General features: G+C 53.9%; 8 protein-coding genes across 8 annotated transcripts; 3 read left to right on the top strand and 5 right to left on the bottom strand.

Moving 5' to 3' along the window:
• Window positions 1-254: 254 nt before the first annotated feature.
• Window positions 255-1,048, bottom strand: CLAFUR5_09115 (uncharacterized protein; the record flags this gene model as incomplete). The annotated part of the gene is made up of 2 exons (XM_047908263.1): window positions 255-808; window positions 979-1,048. The coding sequence occupies 2 exons, from the start codon at window positions 1,046-1,048 to the stop codon at window positions 255-257; spliced, it is 624 nt and encodes a 207-aa protein (XP_047766007.1).
• Window positions 1,049-2,310: 1,262 nt separating this feature from the next.
• CLAFUR5_09114 (uncharacterized protein) lies at window positions 2,311-3,110 on the bottom strand (the record flags this gene model as incomplete). Its single annotated transcript, XM_047908262.1, has 2 exons — window positions 2,311-2,609; window positions 2,663-3,110. 2 exons carry the CDS (start codon window positions 3,108-3,110, stop codon window positions 2,311-2,313), a joined length of 747 nt encoding a protein of 248 aa, XP_047766019.1.
• An 825-nt stretch (window positions 3,111-3,935) lies between these two features.
• Window positions 3,936-6,287, top strand: CLAFUR5_09113 (uncharacterized protein; the record flags this gene model as incomplete). Its single annotated transcript, XM_047908261.1, has 2 exons — window positions 3,936-5,842; window positions 5,912-6,287. The coding sequence occupies 2 exons, from the start codon at window positions 3,936-3,938 to the stop codon at window positions 6,285-6,287; spliced, it is 2,283 nt and encodes a 760-aa protein (XP_047766008.1).
• A 1,028-nt stretch (window positions 6,288-7,315) lies between these two features.
• Window positions 7,316-9,192, bottom strand: CLAFUR5_09112 (M-phase inducer phosphatase; the record flags this gene model as incomplete). Its single annotated transcript, XM_047908260.1, has 4 exons — window positions 7,316-8,432; window positions 8,494-8,728; window positions 8,813-8,880; window positions 8,936-9,192. The coding sequence occupies 4 exons, from the start codon at window positions 9,190-9,192 to the stop codon at window positions 7,316-7,318; spliced, it is 1,677 nt and encodes a 558-aa protein (XP_047766010.1).
• Window positions 9,193-13,170: 3,978 nt separating this feature from the next.
• On the bottom strand, window positions 13,171-16,358 carry CLAFUR5_09111 (rDNA transcriptional regulator pol5; the record flags this gene model as incomplete). Its single annotated transcript, XM_047908259.1, has 4 exons — window positions 13,171-13,412; window positions 13,469-13,936; window positions 14,000-14,948; window positions 15,084-16,358. 4 exons carry the CDS (start codon window positions 16,356-16,358, stop codon window positions 13,171-13,173), a joined length of 2,934 nt encoding a protein of 977 aa, XP_047766012.1.
• Window positions 16,359-16,754: 396 nt separating this feature from the next.
• CLAFUR5_09110 (L-carnitine dehydrogenase) lies at window positions 16,755-17,693 on the top strand (the record flags this gene model as incomplete). Its single annotated transcript, XM_047908258.1, has 1 exon — window positions 16,755-17,693. One exon carries the CDS (start codon window positions 16,755-16,757, stop codon window positions 17,691-17,693), a length of 939 nt encoding a protein of 312 aa, XP_047766014.1.
• Window positions 17,694-18,362: 669 nt separating this feature from the next.
• Window positions 18,363-19,240, bottom strand: CLAFUR5_09109 (uncharacterized protein; the record flags this gene model as incomplete). Its single annotated transcript, XM_047908257.1, has 3 exons — window positions 18,363-18,401; window positions 18,455-18,807; window positions 18,868-19,240. The coding sequence occupies 3 exons, from the start codon at window positions 19,238-19,240 to the stop codon at window positions 18,363-18,365; spliced, it is 765 nt and encodes a 254-aa protein (XP_047766131.1).
• Window positions 19,241-22,333: 3,093 nt separating this feature from the next.
• On the top strand, window positions 22,334-23,335 carry CLAFUR5_09108 (uncharacterized protein; the record flags this gene model as incomplete). Its single annotated transcript, XM_047908256.1, has 2 exons — window positions 22,334-22,605; window positions 22,657-23,335. 2 exons carry the CDS (start codon window positions 22,334-22,336, stop codon window positions 23,333-23,335), a joined length of 951 nt encoding a protein of 316 aa, XP_047766130.1.
• Window positions 23,336-23,338: the final 3 nt, after the last annotated feature.

Here is a 23,338-nt window from a genome sequence, read left to right as displayed (position 1 = left end):
CCTCATGCTGCAGAAATCTGATAAGGAGGTCCTTTGAAAGACATCTACTCTTCAGTATTTGGTATTGGCTGAACACCCTGTAGTCCGATATGTCAACACTATATCAGGAATGTCCCCAGATCGCGGTGGTTCGCTGATATCATAAATACCACAACCAAGAACGCCTGCCAGCGCCATCGCTAAGATGCAATCGACCTCCATTTCGATCAGTCAGCATCAACAAAGGTAATCTCAATACGTTGCCACCGCTGACTTCACGCAAGGCTCTCGCGGCGCCGATCATCCTCCGCAGAAGACAGCACAATTGTCGGTGTTGGCAACGAGCTCTGTCGTTGACGACAACGCCTCTGCCTTTTCAGCTCCCGCTCCGAGTCCATCAGTCTCGACTGGACCAGCAGTCGCATTTTGGGGTCTTTGCGGACTGTGTCGCAGTTGAGTAGATCCGTTAATGTTGTTTTCAGATCGTGGTTCATGTCGTAATGCTTGCTTTGATCGTTCTTTGACAGCCCGAACCCGTCGAGTGAGTCATCCTCAGGGATAGGTGCCACTTTGGGCGTCTTTGAGGAGTTCTTGCGGAGGACGGCTCTAGGTAGGGCGTATGCTGGTGGTGATATTTGGGAAATTTGCGTGCTTGATAATGTTAGAGATACACCCGCTGAGCTGGGCTCCGAGGATGACATGTCTGGTGAAGCTCCTCCCATCGTGGACTTGGGGGAGAGGGACGGCGATTGAGTAAAGTTGTTGTTGAATCCAAGGAAGCTGTGCTGGGTTGAGCTTCCAGGGCCAGATAATGTTGCAGCATCACCGCCTGTTATAGAAAACGTCAAAATCAGGGCTAATGCAAGATCTCGCGGGGATAGGTGATTGATGCGGGACGATTCTACGTGGCTTGCGGCACTTGGTGCAGAATTCAATAGTGCCGACGCAAAGATGTGGATTATTGAAGGCGACGCAGAAGATAGATAGAACTCACCTTACCCGACGAATTGCTTCGCTTTGTAGTTGGCATGAACAGGGTAGGCATTTCGTGATCCGGGTTGTGCTCCATTGTATCGGTTGTGTCTGAGATCCGCAGCGATAAGCGTCGAGCCAGTCAAAATGCACGGTCGAAGTCTGATTTCGGTGACGTGGACTGGATGTGGTCAAATGAGCGAGACACCTCTGATGATGTTATCAGATGAGACAGTGTTTATTGGAATGGCAGAATATTGCGATGCAAGAGAGGTGGTGTCGTGAAAGAGAAGTTGCAAGTCACGCTTTCCTTCGAAGGACCGTTGCGCCGTTGCAAGGGGAAGCGCCGTCTTGACTTCAACGCCCGATCTCAATCCTCGTCTGTGACCTCATATGTTCGAGGTTCGAAGTTGTTACACGTACTGCTGATGGTCGTTTAGATTGTCTGATACCTCCCTGCTGTATTGCAATACACTTATCAAAGTGGCGAATCGCCAGTGACGTTTGATCGTCTTTAATCTTGAAGCACGTCCTTGACAGTGGATCTCGCGTGCTGTTGACTGGCTTCTCCAGTGTTCTGGATGCTACAGACCGTCTCCATATCATGCCCACGTACGGAGCTCTTGACGCCAGTTGGTCAAGACAGTCCCGAAGTGGTGATGGTGGATAGCCAGAAGTGGAATCGCAGCCACGATAAAATCTCGGCAAAGCAATGGATCGCCTCGGACCACGCGGCCACGTTTCTGAAATGTCGCAATTCCCGTGCGAAGGACGCACAACACCATTGGCGACGTGAGCAGTAACACCACACTTGCATTCGAGTGGTCAGAATGGCATCAAGTTCTCGTCGCCCACGTTCGCGCTGCATAGCACGACAGCAGGCGCTCGCCAGCTGGAATTTCCCATCACACTGCTTCCGGAGTCTCCAGCTGTTCGAACCTTCTGTGAATTGAGACCTGTCAACGCTTTCCTGAGACATACGCCCGCTCGTAGCTGTTGGCTTGGACGGAAGTGATTGAACTTGTCGGAGCCGCACCAGAATGCAGTCTGCTCCGTGATGGCTCCTTGACTACTGCGTCGCACATGCGCTCACGCCGGGATGGACAGTAAGTCGTCATCTCTCTCGTATGAACTTTCTGCGCTGTCTGGGTATCGATGTAAGGGCGCCGTTGGCGAAGCGTGCTGGGTCATGGTGAGATATCGACAAGCCAGGCGTCAAGCTTCGGCCTGTCATGGCCCTCGACCTGCCAATTCAAGGCCATCTCTGCAATGCGTAACATCTCAGCATCTTTCCGAAACTTAGCCTATTGACAAGTGATGTAAGTATAGAGCCAGATTAGATGGACTTACCTCCTCAATCTATTCACTGACCAGAGTCTTCCGGCCTTCCCAAAAGCCTTTGCCGTAGTTGATCAAGATCTCCTCGCCAGCTTTGATCCCAGCTGTTCGCTTGCCTGCTTTCCCAGCAGATACGACGAAGATGCCAACGCGGCGCTCCCAGCGTTTGCCACCAGCTCTCCTCATGGACGGTACCTGGACATAGCAGTCTCGCCATTCAGCATTGGCACGCTCAGCGACACCTCGATAGTCGTTGCAATATCTCGCTTCATTGCCGGCGTAGGCAGAGTCAACACTCAGACCAATTTCGCGATCCAGACCTACCACGTATCAGCCACGTCGTCGGCGCCTGCAGCCACAGTCTCAGACGTACTCAGATCATAGTCGCTGTGCGGGTTCGTATCGGACAGGCTATTGCAGTGGACTTCGCCTACGTACGGCAGGATGAAGGCGTCTGGAATCAGATTCTCTGCAGCGAAAAGGCCTCTTTGGCCGTAAGCAGGATGCTTCTGGTCGCCGATGGTCACTATTTTGACACGACTGCAGGGCGATCGAGTCAGCTCGATCGGGATCTTGGTCCAGGAGCCAGTATCGGAAGGAGACAGCGTCAGCTTTGGCTTCAACTCCAGCGCTGCTTCAGTATACTTGAGATCGGACAAGTAAACAATGTTCTGAGGCCAATTGTCCGGGAGTATCTCTGCAGCATTGGACGCATCCTGGATTGAGTCATCCTGCAGAGGCGGAGTAGCCGACATGAGTATGCTTCGAGGCTGCTGTTCGTACCTCCTGGTGCAAATCGCCTCTATAACGGCTTGAGCCATATGGCGGAAGTGCGAGGTGTGATCTCAGGTGTCGAAAGAGCAGGGATGGGCATTTTTGAAGGTCTCGAAGGCGGGGGAATTTGCTTCCGAACGCCGTATCACGTGCGCACCGATGTCCAACTCTTCAACCCAACGTTGCGACGACATACTTCACAATCTCATCAACCACCAGAATGAACATCTGAAACTGGTCCTTGCCGAAAGCGAAGATCACTTACTGTCGGAATATGTCAGAGCTCAATCCCAGGTCTGCCTAGCGGGCTGCTGCCGTCAGCATGAGGCTGACTGACCACCTCATCCATGCTGACTGCTATGGCTGAGTTTCACGGCCAGGAGCCTATCATCTCCCAAGGACACAGTAGTGACAGGCCCGAGAATAGTAACCACGCAGCACGCAGGTACTTGCTGCGAACGAAGTTCCTCGGCCCAAGAGATCGCACATTTCGAACCTCGATATTGGTCGCTATGGTGCATGTCGATGGGGGCACTCATCCAAGCATGAGTTTCTCATATTTTCAGTGATTGGTAGTCTGGTAATGTAGCAGATACCCTGATGCTTGATGGACATCTTCCTGTTCGACCCGAAGGCCATTCGAAGCTTCGACACTTTCAGGTCTGACCGAGGGACGGGACAGGGCTCATGACCTGCCTTACCATGCGCTGTGCGCAGCTCAGCTCCATGACGCAAGTCAATTGTCGTGAACAGGTAGGGAGGACCACTTCTCTTTCATATCATAGTCCACTTCGAGATCCCCATTCGCTAGGACCACCGGTCTTTCCTAACAACTATCCGGTGCTCGTTGCTGAGCATCAGAAACGTCAGTCATGGCTTCCACATTCGCTCCAGAGAAGCCTATGGATGATCGCATTGCTATCGTAGCAAAGGCTCTGGGAAAAGATCCTGACTTCTGCAAGCACGATGTTCCCGGTCTCGCAGAGCTCCTCAACGACTACCTGAATCCCGCAGTCGAAGTCGACCGCTTTGCTTTCATGCGCCGGCTGCTCCGGATGTTTCGGGAGTCAGGGAGCGACGACACTTACCAAAAGCTGCGAGACGAGCATACGGATGACGAGAAGAGTAGGCTAGAGAAGTTCGTAGATGGCTCGCTCGCCGAAGATCTTTGCGAGGGGTTCTGCAAAGGACACAGCTTGAGCTTCCGTCATCACGCCAAGCATTTCCTTGAAGGGGCCAAGGAGGTTGTCGAGCAGATACTAGACATCGACGATGAAGAAGCCGTAATGGATATTCGAAAAGACCTTGAATTCCAGAACTGGGGCAGGACTCTGCAGGGCAATGTGCCGAAGCTGACGTGCGTGCCTCGGACGGTTGTGCAGATACAGAAGATCGTTCAATTTGCAAAGCAAAGCAACATGAGCGTTCGATGTAGCGGATATCGACATTCATGGTCGCCAATCTTTGGTAGGAGCGGCGAGATTCTGATCTCGACACTACAACTCAAGACTGCTTCCGAGCTGCCCAACTTCGCAGCGCAGACGTTTTTGTCGGAGGAAGACCCAGGCGAGCTCGAAACGATAGAGCTCCTCGATGAGCCACCGTTGTCAGGAGGAAAGAGACTGGTCCGCATAGGATGTGCTGCAACGAACGAAAGACTAAGACGATGGTGCGTGAAGCACAACCAGGTGACTCTGCCGTTCAATATCATTATGGTAGAGATCACAGCAGGTGGAAGTAATGCACCAATCTGCCACGGCGCAGGTATCACAAGCAGGACATTGAGCGACCTCGTCCATCGCATAGAATACATTGATGCGAACGGCATACTTCGCATGATCACCGAGAACGACACCGAGTTCCTGACGGCTGCCAGCGGATGCTTCGGTTTGCTGGGTGTGGTCACTCACCTCACGCTGGTGTTGGATCCCATGACCTATGCAGAGCTCCGACCGGCGAAAGTGCCAGTAGTCCTCGCCATACCACCACCTGACGATATGTGGGACAAGGTTCCTCCATCACTGCTACCCAAACAGCCACTCACCATTGAGCAGAAGCGTAAAGCCAAGGAGGACTTCGAACACAAAGCCAACAACGACTACTACTCCGAATGGTTCTGGTTCCCCTACGCCGACGAATGCTGGATCAACTGCTGGAACAACACAACCGACTCCTCCCATGTCAAAGACTGGCCAGACTCCCTCGCAATCTTCGTGTCCTTTCTCCAAGAATTCACGTTGAACGTGCTGCAATACAACAAAGTCCTGACCAAGCTCGTGGACAAGACCAACGTAGCCGAAGCAGCAGTCTCGATCCTGAGTCGCTTCGCTATGATGAATCTGCCCGAAGTGAAAGAAGACGAACCACCCATCAAGACCTACCTTTGCGACGCGCTCCACTTCCAACGCGCAATCCAAAATGTCCGCGTCCGCGACCTCGAAGTCGAGATGCCTCTCGTTCCTCTCCCCGACAATCCTACCAAACCTGACTACAGCTACGTCCAACGCGCGTGGTGGGACGCCATCCTCAAAGCTTACGAACACAGCGATACATGTCCACAACGGTTCCCCCTCGAGATGAGAATTATGGGAGGTAGCAACGTCCTCCTGGCACCGCAGCACGGCAACACGCTAGGGACATGTTCGATTGAGATTCTGACTCTACAGAACGCCGTGGACATCTGGCAACCTTACGCCCAGGAAGTGCTGAATAAATGGATGTCGTACAACGACCACCAAGGCCACGCGATCAAGACGAGACCACACTGGGCGAAGGAATGGTATGTATAGCCCCTCTCTTCACACCCGCCCTTCTCCGAAGTTATCTGCTAACACATCATCACCATCAGGTCCGAAGGCTACACCGTCGCCTCCAACCCCATGCTCACCCACCTCAAGACCTCAGCCTACGCCTCCGAAATCCCCAAATTCCGACATATCCTCGCAGCAATCGGGAAAACTCAAGGCTGGACTTTACAAGACATCCAGAAACGCTTCTCGAACGACCTCTTCGATGACTTGATCTTTGATAATGTCCGACCCCCCGCAGCGGTAGGGAATCATGATCAAGACCACCGCAAGCCAGTACCAGCTCCAACAACAAACGACCATACCAACGGCACCAACACCAGCAGTGGTTTGAACCTCATGAGGAATGGCGAAGCATTAGATGCTTCCAACAAGTCTAGCAAGCTGAGGGATAAGTCGTGCTGTAGTACAATGTAGCCTGTCCAAGATGTCGCGCGCCGACACACGTGGCGTCGTACCTCAAGCGTAAATGTAATGTCTACGAGACGACCCCTAGAATCCTCTCATCACTTCTTCTAAAGGAGAACGGCACGCTCTGCTACCTCAGCGACCGACTAATGGTCATATCAAGCAAGAACCAAGAATAGAGATGGAGAGTATGAGCACTTTCTCGAACATTGATTGTATTGTTGACACATTACAGCAAAGACACTACCATCTCAAGATTTATAGGGAAGTTTATCTGACCACTCTTCCAGCTCAGTTCAAGCTTTGAAACTTCCGCTGCTGGAATCTTTCAAGAATCTGCCAAGTCTGCTTTCCTTCCTTCCTATCCCGTCGATCTTTCCTACAAGAGGGTATGTACAATCTGCTGGAGTTTCAATTCCTTGCCCAACAAGTCCTGTTTCGATGATTTGCAATTTGTACAATCTCAAGATAAAAAGCTGTTGCTTTCGCCGGTGGTGTAAAGTTGTGCAGTAATACAAGAGCCTGATGAAGCTGTGTGATGTTTCCACGAGTCTTTATCAAGCTGATGAATAGCGTTGAAATGGTGATGTCGATGCCTCAAAGGAGGAAATCGTGAGGAGACGGACGTGTTGTGGTGGTGTGAATGGCCAGACCAGTCTTGGTGACGAAGTGGTTGGCGTGTGTATCGTGTACAAAAGATGCCTGGTGGTCCATGATTGGCGGTACCATTCCAGGTCGGGTTGATGTATTGTGTTCTGGGTATCGTAGCCGTCGGCCGGATGTTGATCTTCTGATCCAGTCGCCGCGGTCGTGCTTGGTTGTTGTTGATTCGTAGAATAGACATGAGTAAAGAAAACGTTAAAGGGAATGCAGTTCGATGGAAGGTCCGCCAATGCCGCGCCGGGCAGGGAATAGGCCTCTGATGAGGCTCGCTTGAACGCCGCAAGAGACCACTGAAAGGGTCAAGTCATGCCAAACCCATAACGCCACGCCATGTGATGCAATGCAATGCAAAAGAGAAAAGCAGAGGTGGTTGCTCAGTAAGATGCCATGCGGCGTTGGAAGGATTGACCAATGCCCTCGGCAATATCTGCGCCGACGGCGAAGGTGCTCTGGCTTCGTGGACCCAACGTTCGTCCTAGAGCAGTGGGCGAATCTTCCATGTCATCATTTTGGCCAAAGGCGAAGGTTTGGTTGCGGAAGAGTTTTTGGCGCTGGTTCTTGACCTTTGCCATGCCGCGTTCGCAGGCCTGTTCATGTCGCTGATCGTTCATTTCGACATAGTTTTGAGGGAAACATTTCGACGGGTGCTCCGAGAAGAACTTGCTGTAGCCGCCATCAAGGATGTACATCTCCGGGTAAGTCAGGTTGGGGTAGTTTGCTGCGTTGACAGTGCGATCGTGACTACGAATGAACTTCGCGGTAAGTGGCGCACGGTGGACCGAGTATTCACAGTGGAAGATGAGCAGGGTGTTAGCCGGCACGTTCTCACAGAAGAGCTCAGTGGCCAGTTGTTGCTTGTCGTTGAAGTTGACGGCGCTGTCGATGTGGCCACCTTCATATTCGTATTCGAATCGGCAGTCGACAACGACGATGCGGTCGTACTGATCAGTATACTTGGAGTCGAGGACGTCTATCATGGTTTCCTGGCTGATGCGTGGTAAGCTGTCGGGTTCGTCTGGAACGAAGTGAGGTAGCTTAGGCGAGTGCTCCTGCTCAACGTCCATGACCGAAGAGAGCAAGCTGGGCTGGGACTCGAAGGTATCTTGCTCTTCTTTCATCACATCATCGGGGTGCTGAAACATGCTCAGTGATCTCCGCATCATCTTCCTCTGTGGCCGAACGAAGTTAGGCCGTCCAGCAGAAGGCTTCCTGACGTGACCTGCCGACGGCGAGCCATTGTTACGTTGGCTGAGCGACGTCCTCCGTGGTGGAGGTGGCATCGAGCCTGCTGCACTGGACGGCCGCAGCTCGTCTACCGGGGAGTCTGTGAAGCTGTCTAGCAGACAGGGCGTCGACGAGCATGCGAGACCACTAGTTGCGACATTGCCGAACCGAAACGGCGGTAGTTGTGTCTCGGCACTTGATGGTCGCTGAGGAATGCAGCTGGCGGAGTAACCCTTCGTTCGGGACAGCGCTGGGCGGGTGACGGGTCTTCGACGTCTGGGTTAATGATGTGAGCACAAGACGACAAGTTTCACGCGTCTAGACTTACTCGGGAAGCGCAAGGAAGCTCGGTGGTGGCTCGGACAGGCCGTCTGGCTGCAGTAAGTCCGGTGAGATCTCGTGCACGTCTTCGGGCGTGAGTTCTGGGGTCGGTGATGGAAGAGTGACCTGGAAGGTCAAAGGCAGCTTGTGGGGCAGCGGCGAGATGTCCATCGCGTCGCAGTACGGCGACGACGAGACGATGGGCGGGGTGGTGGCAGGCTCGATCTCGATAGGTGGGGTGGCTGTGCGTAGTTGCCATGTCAGTGATTGTCCAAGCTCCCCGTCGAAGGTTGATGGGTTGGGGTTGCATTCTTGCATTTACATACCGACATTTTCGCGAGGCCTGAACAGGTCGGTGGTGAACAAAGACCTGCGCGGTGTAGGTGCTGCCGGGCTGCGAAGACATTGTAAGTGTGGGTCCCAGGCATGAAGCGAGGAATGTAGATCACCTTTTATCGATGTGGAAGTTGGCGTCGAGATCGGCCGTGAGGCTCGCGGTGGGCGACGATCCTCGGACAGGTCGCAGCGAGAAGTAGTCTGGCCTGCGTGGCTTCTGGGTGTGCATGCTCATTGCCTTGAAGTCGAAAGGCCCAATGGTGTTGCACCCATGGTTGATGCTCCGGAAGTCAGGAATGTCCTTCCGGTTGCCGCCAAAGCCTGGATGTGGCTGCGGACGTATTGCCGCCAGCGGCGACGAGTATTCCATAGTGCGATGTGGTATGCAGGGTTGAAGAAAGGCTCGCGGGAGTGTTGCTCGGGTGATCCAATAGCGTGGGAGTCGTGTTGGTGGTGGAGGAGATCGTTCGAGGAAGTGTTGGTCGATGTCGTCGTGGTAGCAGTATGCGGGCTAGAGCTGCAGTGGTGTATGGTGATGCTGAGCAATGCACGATCCAATGGCTGGCTACTGATGTGTCGTGTTTCGAGGTAAGCAGCTGCCAGAGCCCGTAATGTCCAAGGGAGGGAGTGGAGTGGTCGGAGTCGCGTGCGAGGGAGCGTGTGTTAGAGCTAAGCGGGTCTGGACGAGGTGGATGTCGTCGGTGGTAGGTGGGCAGTGTCAGTGAAGCATGCCGGAGTGGTCGTCGTCGTTGTGTCTTCCTGTTCCTGTTTCTGCGTGTCTGCAGAGACGCTCCGAGGTGTCGGTGTCGGTGGTGGTCTCGACGTTGCAAACGAATGCAGCCGAGCCGTGGTCGTGGTCGTCCTGTCCAATGCCACAACGGACGATGATGATGGCCGAGTCGGGTTCAGCAGGGGGATAATGGTGCTTGCCTGCGTCTCGCCTGCCTGTCGTCGGGTGCGGTGTCGTCGTCGTGGTGGTGAAGGAGTGACAACGGACAACGGATCCGGACTGACGAGACAGTGAGAGGAAGCAGGTGCAGAAGTACACGCTTCAGCTCTGCCTCATCGGCGGTCGTTGCTATGACAGGGAAGTAGCGAACAAGGCAAAGGCAGGAGCGCCCCGCTCTGACCTCTGCGCTGCACAGTCGTGCAAACCTTAGCGAGGGAACGGTACCTGTGCCCTCTTCTCTTTCCTCCTTCGGCGGTGCTCAGATCACCTCAATCCATTCCATCCCATGCATCGCTTTCCATTTGCTTAGTTACCCGCTGCCATGTATATCACTACGGCAATGCACGGCGCTTGCCCACCACGAATGAGACACCGCACAACACAGCACTTGCAGTGCCCTACCGTTCGCATGCATCTCTCACAGATCCGCCTCCAGATGCGTGACGTGCGATCCAGCATGAACCTGACGACTGAAGCACCCACATCGTCGATGACCCGGAAATCCGGTTGGCACTCGGAAACGTGCCAGCTTTGGCCGCAGCGCATTCCTCGCAGCCGTTCCACCAATCCACCCAAGCAACCTGCACAATCCTCACCCTGGGCAACTGTAGTTCGAGCGCGCTGACCACGGTTTCTGTGATGCCCGGCAAGGAACAATCGTTACGGGAACCACACTACCACTGTACGCTATGCCGCCCTTCCACCTCGTTGCCATATCACAGGGGTTCACCTGCACGAGAGTGTCACTACTGGACCTGGCAGACCTGTCTCTTCCTTGCACGGGACAATGCTTTGTGAACGGCGCCCGATGTTTCTCGTGACTGCGTCCGTGTCTCGTGTTACCTGTCACTATGATACAGCTGTTCTGAGTGAGGCTCTCTGGCGAGATCTTCTCTTCATCGCTACAGTACACTTGCACCCCTCACTACTGCCCTCCTTCCTCACACTTCGGCGTTCAGCAACCCACGGCGGGATGCCCTCGTTGACCAATACCGAACCATTCCACAGCTGTCGTCATTAGGTTTCAGCCGCCGTCCTCTCTTCCTGCTCAACGTCCCAAATGTCCGCTGTTCATTCGCCAAAAACGCCAATCACCCTGATCCGCTATCCTTGCGTGCTTTGCTCCCTGCCATTGGACGCTGCTTGACGCTCTCGTGAGAGTGGCATGTGCGAGCGGCAGCGCGTCGCGTGGGCGGGCATCGATTAACCTTCAGCATCCCCGATTTGGAAGTCCCAGTTCTTAACGACCAGCAGAGATCGCGATGGGTACGCGCGATACGTCATGTCAGCGACTCAGCAGGCACCGTCTGTCTGGAGGATCTATATAACGTTCTGCTTATCGCCTTGGCTGCTGAGGAGAACATGGAGGAGCACGTGAGGAGTTGTTGGATTTGCGCATTGCATGGCATTAGTGTCTTGCACTTTCCGCCGTGTTTAAAACTTTCCTCTGCTCGCCATTGTCGTCCACAGCAACGCCCGTCGCGGTGCAATAGAACGCCTGGCTCGCCAAGCGCGCGTGGGCTCAGCTGAGCTCACTGGCCAGACCAGCCTGCAGCAGGCTCGCCGCAGCCGTCCCTTCTTCTCGAAGGCCACGCATGTCCGCCCTTACGCCGAACGAGACTTAGTCCAAACGCCGTCTCCCTCTCAGGCGAAGATGGCGCTACGGCCATCATATTATCACATCATCGCTCGCCAGGTCCGCCCTGCGCTGCCAGGTTACAACCGCCAGACACAAGCCGGCATGCCCGGATTGCGACGTGTGACCGCAGCATGATGATCGTTTCGAAGCTGCAGCACAACCTCCGCAGTGGAAGACGCGTTAGTTACGCATCCTCCGTCCGTCTCCGCGCCCGTCGCTCTCGGCATTATCGCGCCTGCACGTGATGACGTTGGTCCACGGCCGTTTTATATTGCAGCACTCCACCTTCGGCACGTCCGACGGCAGGCCAAAGAAACGAGACAGTACGCACGCTGATCATTATCACCGCACACATCGATCTAGCACATTTTTCGATTTGTCGACTTTCTTCCTCTTCTCTTCTCCTGCATCGCGATCGAGGACACCAAGTCACCAGTCAATCCGACAGACCGCTCATCACAAGGTTGAGAGCGCACCACTCCGCACAATGCCCCGAGCGTGCACGCAATGGATGCACGAACTGTTGCACGACCTCACTCCCTCGCCTCAACTCTCGGTTGTGCCCAATGCAGGGCCTCCACAACTCTATCTACCCAAAACCTCGTGAAGCTTGTCCCATGCCAGATGTTCGGTAGGACGTCGCACAGAGAGGGCCCGTGGACGAGAACTACTCTGGAGAAAGTCTGGGTCATCTGCAAGGCACAATGCAACTATCACCTCCCCGTGGCGGCCTTGTTCGACCTCGCATGGCGACATGAGGAGTCTCGATTTGAAGCAGACCGCTATGGTGTTGTGTGACGTTCGCTGGAGGCCTCCTGCATTGTGCTTGGTGGCTTTGTTACTGGACGAGTCATGTGTTCAAACTCTTCGAGACTGGGCATCGTCCGTGTAACAATAGCACACTTTGAGGCTGTTGTGTCGCCAGGCAACGAGTCAAGTGGCAGTGATTAAATGTCCCGTCCCGACCTCACCTGCACCAGTGGTATACGCCATCTTCGATTCGTGTTCCGTTCACGCCACAGCAGTGGCTACAGAGTCATTATACACGTATGTTCCGAAAGACCAGCATATCTGCGATAGTCTCGATCAACGTCTGCAGAATCCCCAAGATCGACGGTCCACGCAAATTCCCAATCACATCACTCCCGACGAATACTCTGCACTGGTACAAACAGCATCATCGCCGGATCTGCCCGCATCGCGGCAACGGCAAGCAATAAGACGCCATCGCAAACAACAGCAATGCATACAGTCCCCTCGATGTTCTAAACGGTAAGCAATAAGACACTGTCGCAAACAACGCCGTATCCACTTCGACACCCGCCCTTCGTCCTTGGAGTGCCAAAACGGCCATAGTTCGTCCAGACCTTTCGAAGACGTTGAGGTAAAAGTTGGTACTGCGATGATTGCGAATTTTACGCCCTTCGAGCCCGAAAGCCATGGCCGTTGTGGTACCGATCGCGAGTACGCAACGGCGAGATCTCTTCAGCAACGTGGTCGAGATGCAGCTGCGATGGCGCATTGCAGTGCATTGCACTATGTGCGTGGAAACGCAACGCAAAACTGGTACGTCCCTCGTTGTGAAGAGCATGTTTTGCTACCGGTCATACTTTCATGTCGATGCGTAGTGATCGAGTGTAGTGTGGAGGAACGAGCAAGTGAGCTTCCAAATTCAGTGGCATTTGGGGGATCCGAGTGCTGTCGCTGGCAGCGTAGACATTACATTACTCCTCGCGATGGGCATGCAAACTCATCTCCGTCTATTTCTGCATACACCAGCTGTGCCAATCATTGAAGATGCTCGGGTGAATCTTCGACTTGTCATCCACGCGCCAGTCGTCTATCAAGTCAACATACATGTGTGCGATCTTCTTCCAGTTGCCTGGCTTCATTGGTACGAGGACTTTCGCCAGGAACTGGCTGGATCGACTGCAGGCTGAGGCATGGAGCTTGGAGCCGCCGAGACGCATCTCGTCGTGGATGGCGGAGAGGAGCTTGAAGCCTATGTTGAGGTTAGCTATGCTGCTGGGAGGACTTTCTGGGCTTCAGGATGCTTACCAGCTTTCGAGCTATTGAGCTGGGGTGTAGTTTTGTTTTTCTTGCAGGAGTCGAAGTACTGCTCCAGTACATCCATTGCTTTTCGTTGCGTTTGCTGATTTGTGCTTTCGCGGGTGAGTGCCACCAGAGGATGAATCAGGTCCAGGGCTAACACATTCTCGTACTGACTCTTCACGTATATCGCCAACAGATCCAACACCTTGTTCTTGAACTGCAAAAGGTTCTCCTTGGCGTCTTTTTTGTCCTTCTTGGTGGTGACCTTGCTTCGCTCCTTGAAGATGGTGCTGAGATGGCCATCAAGGGCCTCCATCTGATCGTCGTCCATGTCTGAGCCGTCTTCGTCTTCGTCGTCTTCCATGCCAGTAGTGCCGAGTGCTTCGGCAAGCTTGCGATCGAAGACAGCTTCCTCGTCGTTGTTGACATCGTCCGACGCTTCGTCGCCACTCGATGAGTCGTCATCGCTGTCGCCTGGAGAGTATTATTATTAGCACAGAATCTGTTAATCGCGCGGGAACGCTGCTGCATGCTCACCTGCGACCTCGCCGTTCACAAGCTCGACGTCAGAGTCCTCTTCGACATCGACCATGTCCTCGTCATCGCTTGCTCCCTCTTCCGCGCCGCCCTCTCCTCCATCAGCGAACAGCTCCTGCTGCCCAGCTAGCGACTCTTTTTGGGAGAGGATGTCAATCATGGACTGTAGCGACTCGGCGGTGACATCCGGAGCGAAGGCTGCGAACACTTGCTCCGCCATACGTGTATAGAGCTTGCTGTTCTTCGACATGAAGCTCAGCAGTAACTCCGTCAGCATCGTAGCCGATGTCTCATCAGCATCCGTACCGCTGGCATAGCATGATAAAATATCCTCGAGAATGCTCTCTGATTCTAGTTCCTGTTTGTATACCTGCAGCATGCCTAGCGCGAAAAGTAGTTGGAAGGCTCGTGGAATGGTGGCTTCTGACCCTTGTGCTGCCGATGCTTGCTTCGCAGCGGTCTTGAAGTGCTTCCGCGCATCCTTGCATATCTTTGCAGTCTTATCGTCCAGACCTTCGATGAGTGATTTCCGAGACTCGTAGAGAGTATCGAGCACGAGAGTCGGCGCTAAGACGGCTTGGTGCAGCGGTAGACTCGCAAGATGACCCAGACAAGACGTGAGCCTTTCTTGGAAAAGAGTCCTGCTCTTTGGCGATAGAGGCGGCTGACACTTTACGTCAGACGTGGTGTAGGCAAGGTGAGTGAGACTATGAAGCAGTTCCTGGAGCCACTCCGCGAGAGAATGCGATTCTGAATCCCCAGATAGCAGTGTTGATGGCTCGGCCTTATGCGATCGGACGATAGTTGCCAGCGCGTCGGCAAGTGACCTGCGCTTCCCCTCGTCATCGTCTCCAGGAGTGCGAATCAGCGTGACAGTCGTAGCAACGATTTCAGCAAGACCATCCGAATCCGCTGCAGCTAGAAGCGCATCGATTGTGGCGCGTACGAGCTAAGAATGCGTCAGCGTGTGCTCTCAGGTTACCGCGGTAGCGAGTCAGGCATGGTCCACGGCATAGCGCGTCGCTCTCAGATCCAGACACGTCGTCTGAGGTACCAGCGTGCCCCTCAGCCCATCACAACTTACCTTATCTATGTTTGGTGGTAGCAGTGCCAGCAGCTTGCACGCCATCGCTGCAGCCGCAGCAGGCTCCTGTTTCCCTCGAGTTGCGATCTGATTGAGAGGTGCCTTAGTCGCCTCGACCAACGACGCATTCTTGTTGGCTCTCTGATCCACTATACACTTCACGATATGCGCGTCAATAGCATAGCCCAAGTACTCAGCTGGAGCTGACACAAGCGCCTGCCTGAAAATCTGTAGCCCAAGGTTTTTACGCTCGTCAGAGGCTGTTTTCGAGAACATCGCTTTACCAACGCAGTCCTCCCAGAATGTGCCGAACTTCTGAGCGCTTCCCTCCTTGTACATGTACCCAAGAATGACTTGCCAGGCGAAGTTGGGAGCGGACTGGCGCGCACCGGCTTGCTTCTTGCCCTTCTTAGGTGCACCATTGGTAGCACCATTTGGTGCAGATGGTTGTTCGACGACTTCGCTGTCTACAGCACCCTTCAATAGGATCTTGCTCAGTGTTGGCCGTTCTTGTGACGATAGGGGATTGTTGTGGTTCCAAACACCCTTGGGCAGCTTCACTTCGGCAAACGACTTCTTCACCGTCAACCAAATGGCGACACCTTCAGGCGTTCTCAGCAGGTCCTTGTCTTTCAACGAATCGATCAACGTGCGGATGCTATCGTTGCTGAGCTGAGTCGCCTCCTGGCTGACCAGGAACATGTGCAGCACTGCGCCGCATTCGCTGCGCAACCATTCCTTCTCGAGCGCAAGGTCGCAGATGGCATCAAAGAGGTACTTGACATTTTCTGTCGAAACCTTTCCAGCAAGCACACCACTCTGCAGCACGGCCTGGAAAGCAGAGCGCCGTCCAATCAGATAATCTCGTTGTTCGGCACCACTCAATTTCGACTCCAGATTCGTCAAGGCAACGATCTTCTCGACTGTATTGAGCAATTTGAGATGACCAGAAGCGAATCCCAGGCGCAGCACTTCGATCAATGCGATCGAGAAACCTGGTCGTGCTGCTTTCGCCCCACTGCAGACACCTCTGATCAATCTCGTGGTTGAGTAGTCCAGCTTTCCAGCTTGATCGTCTGAATTGACGGACAACGTCGTTAGCAGTTTCCTCGTTGCTTCCAATCGCGTTTCTTTGATTTCGTCTCGCAGGTCGTTGAAGATTTTGGCCAGTTCCTGTCGATCCTCGCCATCTTCCAATCGTCGCTTCCTGCTTGGATGTACATTGTCGTCGCCGGCATCGACGTCGTCCTCAATTGGTCGCTTAATCCCAGGCATGTTAAGTCGCTGCTTTCGCCCAAGAAGTGTTGTCCATCTCTCGAAAGACGATCGCGAAGTTTGAGATATCTCGAGAGCCGTTTCGAGACTTTTTAGTAGTGGGACGCAGTCTAAGACGTAGACTGCATGTCAAATTGTGTGACTAATGGCTTTTCCTCTAAACATGTTCGCGTCTCTTCGTTCTCAGGAAACACTTGCAACTTGTTGGGCTATGCTATGATGCCGTCCTCCTGGGCTACATAACCACAACCTCGGTATCCCGCATGACTACAATGCTCATAGAGCAGGACTAAGTACAATATGCTCTGCGCTCTCGCGACTACACCACAACCCCACCCCTCTTCCAATGCTCTCTGATTGTCTTTACTTTCCCCTACCTCCTTCCAGATTAACAGTATGGCCTCAGAAACCCCAGAATCGACGGAAATCACCCTCATTGGTGCCGGGACCATCGGTCTCTCCTTCGCCGCCCTCCATCTGACCTCCGACCCGACCTGCCTCGTTACAATCCACGACAAGCGTCCCGACCTACAATCCTACATCTCCACCCACCTTCCCTCCTACATCCCCGAAGCCGCCCTTGAATCCTGCACAAAGCGCATATCCTACGCCGACTCCCTCCAACACGCAGTAAAAAGCGCCGACATCATCCAGGAACAAGGCCCCGAAAACGCAGAGTTCAAGACTAGTCTTTGGCCTGAGATCGAAAAGCACGCTCCGCAGAATGCATTGCTTTGGAGCAGCACCTCGGGCATCCCCGCTAGCGTACAAGTCGAGGGCATGAGAGACAAGACCCGCCTCCTCGTTGTCCATCCCTACAACCCTCCCCACATCATGCCGTTACTCGAACTCGTCCCCTCACCCAGCACGTCCCAAGATGTGGTAGCCCGCACTTTGAACTGCTGGCGAGCTCGTGGGAGGACACCAGTAGTGATCAAGAAAGAATGCACCGGCTTCGTCGCGAATCGATTAGCCTTCGCTCTCTTCCGGGAGGCGTGCAGTCTTGCAGCTCAGGGCGTGGCGTCCGTGGAAGACATCGATGAGATTGTGACGAGTTCGATGGGGCCGAGGTGGGCCGTTGCTGGGCCGTTCAAGGCGTATTATGCGGGCGGTGGGGAGGGAGGACTGAGGAGTTTTATGGAGAAGATTGGAGGGACCGTGGGGGAGTGTTGGGATGCTAGTGATGAGGGTGTCAGGAAGGGAGGTATCAGGGTGGGAGCCGAGTGGCAGGAGGGGGTGTGTGAACAGGCGGAGGATGCGTATGGAGTTGTTGATACTGGGGATCGTGATGCTAAGACTAGGAGAGTGTTGGAGGCTGTCAGTAGCAGAGGGTAGAGGTGCTTTGTCTCTTCGAAAGGATCTGTAGCGATGGGTGGCCAGGCTCGAGGCTTGTCAGGATTGAGTTGTCCAGATATACAAGATCTTGCTGCCCCGACGATTGTTCTTGGCACAATGGCTCGGTTGTAGCGCGTTGCAGAACCTGCTATCGCACTACAATACTCACATCAGATCAGCTACGATAGGAATCCGCGAGCACTGCTCGTGAAACTTCCTGGTCGCCATTTACATTGAGCCTAGGGCAATCGTTCTGCTACTTGTTCGAGATAGACAAACAGTACGCAGCGGTGATGAGTCAGTCTAAAACGATCTGAACTAAAAGACACTGCCGATCTATGCTATCCATCTCATCAACGTCGAGATAAAGGTACAAGAGGTATTCTGCTTCGCTCATAACAAAAAACACACAATCGTCCACGCTCGTCCATCACCGTCATCAAAGTAGCCGCCACCTTTTTCGTCTATTTATTCTGTGGCGAGGAGCGCGGTATCGGAGAACATGATATGTTCCCAGTTGAGTCAAACCCTGAACTCCGTGATCGTGACTTAGGCCTTCGTACTTTATGTCCGTTCCATTTTGGGGAAGAGTCGCCAGATTGCCTTCAAGGTGGCTGTCAGCAACAACAGTAACAAGATGCATCAGGTTTGTGGTGACATCCGATGGTTCTACTTGTCGGCCTTCTTCTTGGCTTCCTCCTTGGCGCCCTGTCTTGCACATTAGTATGGTCGAAAGAACAATAAGTGATGATTGAACTCACATTAGCCTTCGACTTGGCCTGCTCCTTGGTCTCCTCACCCTGCTTCTTGGCCTCGTCTACGGTCTCTTCGCCTTGCTTCTTGGCTTCTTCAGCCTTTTGTTGGCCGAATTTGGTGTACTCGTCGACCTTCTCCTGACCGACCTTCTTGTAGTGCTCAGCCTGGTTCTGGGCTTCGCGGACGTAGTCGGCGCCCTTCTTCTTGCTCTCTTCGTACTTGGGACCAACAGTATTGGCCACAGTGTGGAGAAAGTCAGAGGCTACGCGGAGGTTGAAGCTGATGTAGGCGAGGACGAGCGTTGGGAGCGGGAGGCCATCACCACGGTTCTTCGACTTGGCGGTCTTGCTGTACTCGTCTGTAGGCATTGTTAGCAACATGACATGGATGTGGGTCGAACAAGACTGATGGTACTGACCTTGCCATGTGTCGGTAGCGTATGAGTATGGCCACCAAACGAGGCTCTTGACGTTGTCAACAATGGTATGTGTCTCTTCCTTGACAATTGGGAAGCGGTGCTCGACATGGCTCAGGCCAGAGTCGGCGATCTCGTCGGCCTTCTGGACGTATGGCTTGGCGTAGCTGTATGGTGTCTCGAGGTATGGCTGCACTGGCTTGCCAAACCTCTGGTATGCGCCGTCTGCAAGCTCGATCGACTTCTTGCCGTATGGGTTCTGCTGCACAGCCTTGATGCTGTCGTTGACGACGGGGTAGGAGGCCAAGTGGTGGACAAATTGCGACGACAGCTTGTCACCGTTAGTGAGCGGCTGTTCGCTGGTGGCGTGAGGCATGTCGGCGGTGGTCTGCGTGTGGCTGTTAGAACGGTTTGTTGGCGGTGTTTGTATGAGGTGGGTACGGTGTTTGGGGCACTGGCAAAGCTCGATCTGGCGCTCCAATGCTGGCTAGACGCGGCCTTTCGTGCTGGATGCTTTGTGATGCAACTCTGCAATCGCGACTGCCATCTCACTGCACTGCGAGATCTGACTCGCGACTGTGAAGATTCGCTGGCGAAGCAGTGTTGAGCAAGGATGCTGCGGAACGCGCTTACCTGGTGGTTGTCTGTATCAAGCTGGTCGTGGTGTGCCTCCAGATTACTTCTGCTGTCGGCGAATGGGGCTGCCCGGTTGCTGCGCTGCTTGTGTGGTATGCAATGTGAAAGCTGTGCAGTGCGGTGCGGTGCGGCGTGTCTTGGGAGAGGAAAGTGGGTTGTGAATTGTGGGATGAATGTGCGAAACGATAAGGAGAGGCGTTGAGAGATGTGCGTCTGTTCTTACCTCACTCCACGCATGCCCAAACGCTCGCGACGCAAGCACACAAGATCCTGCATGCGCGCAACATTTGCATGTGAAAGGGAAGACCAAAAGTTGCTGGGATCGCGCTTGCCTGTTATCTGCGCACCCGCCTTCCGCTCGCTGTTCATTCGCTCGGTCTCTGCCGCATTGCTCGTATTGCGCCACAGACTTTGCTACAACCTCGTCGTCGAGCCCTCCAGGAGCTGTCCTTTGTATCTTACCATCAGCGATCGCAGGCGCTGAGCCTTTGCGAATGCCTCCGCCATCACGTCTGACTCGCCACAATCACGCAAGATAACTGCAGCCTTCCGGCATGCAGACGAATGGGTCCCGAATCCATACAATGGCAGGGTTCCACTCAACGCGATTGTGGGCCAGACATGTGAAGCCAAGACAGCTATCCGCCCTGCTGCCCTGTCGACTGCTTCTGACATGTGCATGAAGACGTGCCGTCATACTCGCCGACGGCCGCGAAGTGTGGCGTCCGGCTGCGCGTTGAGGCTGCCGCGGACGCATGTGATTTCGCACTTCTGACCAAGCTCTGCCCTGGGTTTTGATCCGGCTTTGGTCACACCTTTTCGTCGGACACCTGAGATTTGTGTGCCTGACTGCCGACATTCGCTTCACCAAATCCCGAAGGAACGATCACCAGGTCCAAGAGACTGGAATCACAGCATTCGGCGAATGCTTTCGTGTAACAGAAGGCTGGGCATGTGCTCGTGTCCTGTACAACCACCTTCACAAGTCACACAACTGCCATGGCCACGGGCTCCGCTATGATGCACAAAATGCAACCGAGCGCCGGTGAACGACGTGCTGTCTGCAGTGTTGAGCAGCACGGCTCAATCAGATCGTCGCAGGTGCTTCTACGAAACATCTGCTGCATTCCTGAACCCGCCGAGCTGCGTTGACGAGTTGCAGAAATGTACATCAGGCTTGTATCACGCTTGCTCGTGGAGCTTACAGTCGGCGCGAATCAAGTCCCGCTATCCTCGAGGACCGCAGCAGGACTGCAGATTGTGGCGTCAAGATCAGAAATACAGCACTGGTCTACAGCTTTGCAGGTGCCGACCTGCCACTTCAGGCCATGTTGCAATGCGGCCTGGCTCTGGTCGCATAGCGTACTATAACATCAGGCAAGTAGCCGCTGAAAAGCTCTACTTCAGACTGGCCAAGAGACGAAGCTCCCTTGTCCAAAGGTCACTCGTGCCCACCTCGACCGAATGTTGCTGAGGCAAGAAGACAGCGCATCGCCTGCATCTATCGTAGTCGGCAGATGAGCTTCGACTGCGAGCACAAGATGACGCGGTAATCATAGATCGTATGAGCTGACTCCCGATGTCATCCGACTGTTGATGCTGGATAGCGATACAGCCTACACCACACGCACCGAAAGATGCAGTATCGTTGCAGGAGCTACCAAGGACGGGCTCAGTCAACCTAGCACAACAGTCACGAGGTCGGCTACATGACACTGCTCTCATGGCAGTCGGAGTCTACTCCGGATCGTGCCTATCGATGCGGAATAAGCACTGGAAGCCATTCCCGCGCGCTGCGCTTACAATGCCCTGTGCACCCAATGTGTGGCCGACTCTGGAGTTGCATGGGTGACCAGCAGGCAGCAGGCAGCACTGTGCACTGTGCTGCTCACAAAGTATGGAATCGATGGATGCGAAGCAATCTCACTGAGTGACAGAACGCACACTACGAAGTCAGCCACGCGAGCTATCCAGTCGAGCAGCAATATGCGCACCTTTGGTGCGGAGCTTTGGCAGTCGGGCTTGCACCAAAAAGTCTACTGAACGAACCTAGCGTGATACTGCTCCAAGTGAACGACTGATGCTAAGAACCGGACTTCTTCCTAGCCAGAAGCGAAAGCGAATGGAGGAAGGTGAGGAAGGTGTCAAAACATGCGCAAGTGTGACCTCCAAACACGTATTCTCACACTTAGCGTAGTTCTGACATATCCAGACATCGACCAACAGGATGGATGACAACGCCGCCCACTACGCGGCCACGCTCGCTAAGCATGTATGTACTGCGCAACGCGTGCGCAGAGATCCACAAAGCATATCCATTCCTCAACTCTGACGATGGACAAGATGGGAAGACAGCTCCAAGACGACCTCGGTGCTAAGTAAGTCAACTTCCTACAAAGTGACGACCAGCCAAACAAAGAGGCTACCACGGCAGCCGCCAAAGCCCGCTTCGCCCTTGACAAATTACCAGCCGAGCTTCGAGTCAACATCTACGAACTCGTTCTTGCTCGGGACGAGGATGAGCCATTCGAGACACAGACATCGATTCGATCCTATGGCAGCACACTGAAGCCCATTCTGGTGGACCTTATGCCACCGCTCCTGCGCATCTCCCGGCAAGTCCGTCAAGAAGAATTACTAATCTGCTACAAGAACGCTCTATTCGTCGCGACATTTGCGTCGGACCTTATCCTTAATGGCGAAGAAAAGCTGAAGAAAGATATTGCGTTTCGGACCAACAAGAGACTCGGCACACTATGTTTACACAATGGGCAACTGACCGACCCTCGATACAAGATGCATGTGGTATCAAAGAGCATGACACCGCTCGAGTATGGTCCATATTCTCAACACATCATGTGAAACGCATGTGCGGCAGCACCGTCGTCTTCACATGCTAACCTTTAGCCGACCTTCTCTTCATACGCCTCCTCAATTCTGCATTCTTCTGCCTCTGTCCACTTCACATCGAGTCCACCGCAACTTCACTCGAAACTCTCCACCTCACTTATCGACTACAAAACCCGTGTCACACGTCAACGTGTTCAACATGTCGGAACAAACACTACAGGAACTGCAAAGACTGCCGAGTGACCTCGTGGCCGAGTAAGTGCATATTGTGCGACAATCTAGTACTAGTTCGCTAAAACGAGACAGTGTACCACCTACAATCGCAGCGTCCAATGTCGGCTCTCCCTTCTTCACCAAACTTCCAGCCGAACTACGCGTCAACATTTACGAGCTCGTCCTCGCCCGAGATGAAGACGACCCCTTCGAGACACAATCTACCATTCTCGAAGAACCTAGCCGCATCTCTAGAGATCCGCCCAAAAAGGACTCAATGCCGCCTCTAGTCTACCTCTCACGCCAGATCCGCCACGAAGCAAGTCCCATCTTCTACGGTACCTCCCAGTTTATCGCTACCTGCGACGCAGGCCAGCCCTATCCGTTCCCACCCTCCGAAGTCGCCGATTGGCTTTATGACATTGGTAAAGAGACCGCTGCCGAGATTAAGAGGCTTGACGTCAGATTCACGGCTCAGACGCTGGGGGAGTTGGAGATTTGGTTGTGGGAGTTGTCCCCACTCTACGGCCGAGAAAATTATTGGATCAGTGGTCGTATGCCGGAGCCCACTAGGGAGCGCTTCTGGTGTGTCATGCGTCTTGGGGAGTATGGGCTGGAAGAGAGAGGCGTGAGGGTTCTGTATGACGGGAATGAGGCGGGAATGAGGCGGGAGTGTGGAGGGAGTTGGGATGAGGAGTTTGTGCAGTGGACGCCCCATGCGACTTCGAGACGAGAAAAATGTGTGAACATCATACCCTCATACACATCATAAGCA

Source organism: Fulvia fulva, chromosome 9 (assembly GCF_020509005.1).
Source record: "Fulvia fulva chromosome 9, complete sequence".
NCBI lineage: Eukaryota > Fungi > Ascomycota > Dothideomycetes > Mycosphaerellales > Mycosphaerellaceae > Fulvia > Fulvia fulva.
This window is presented reverse-complemented; position numbering and strand designations above follow the sequence as displayed.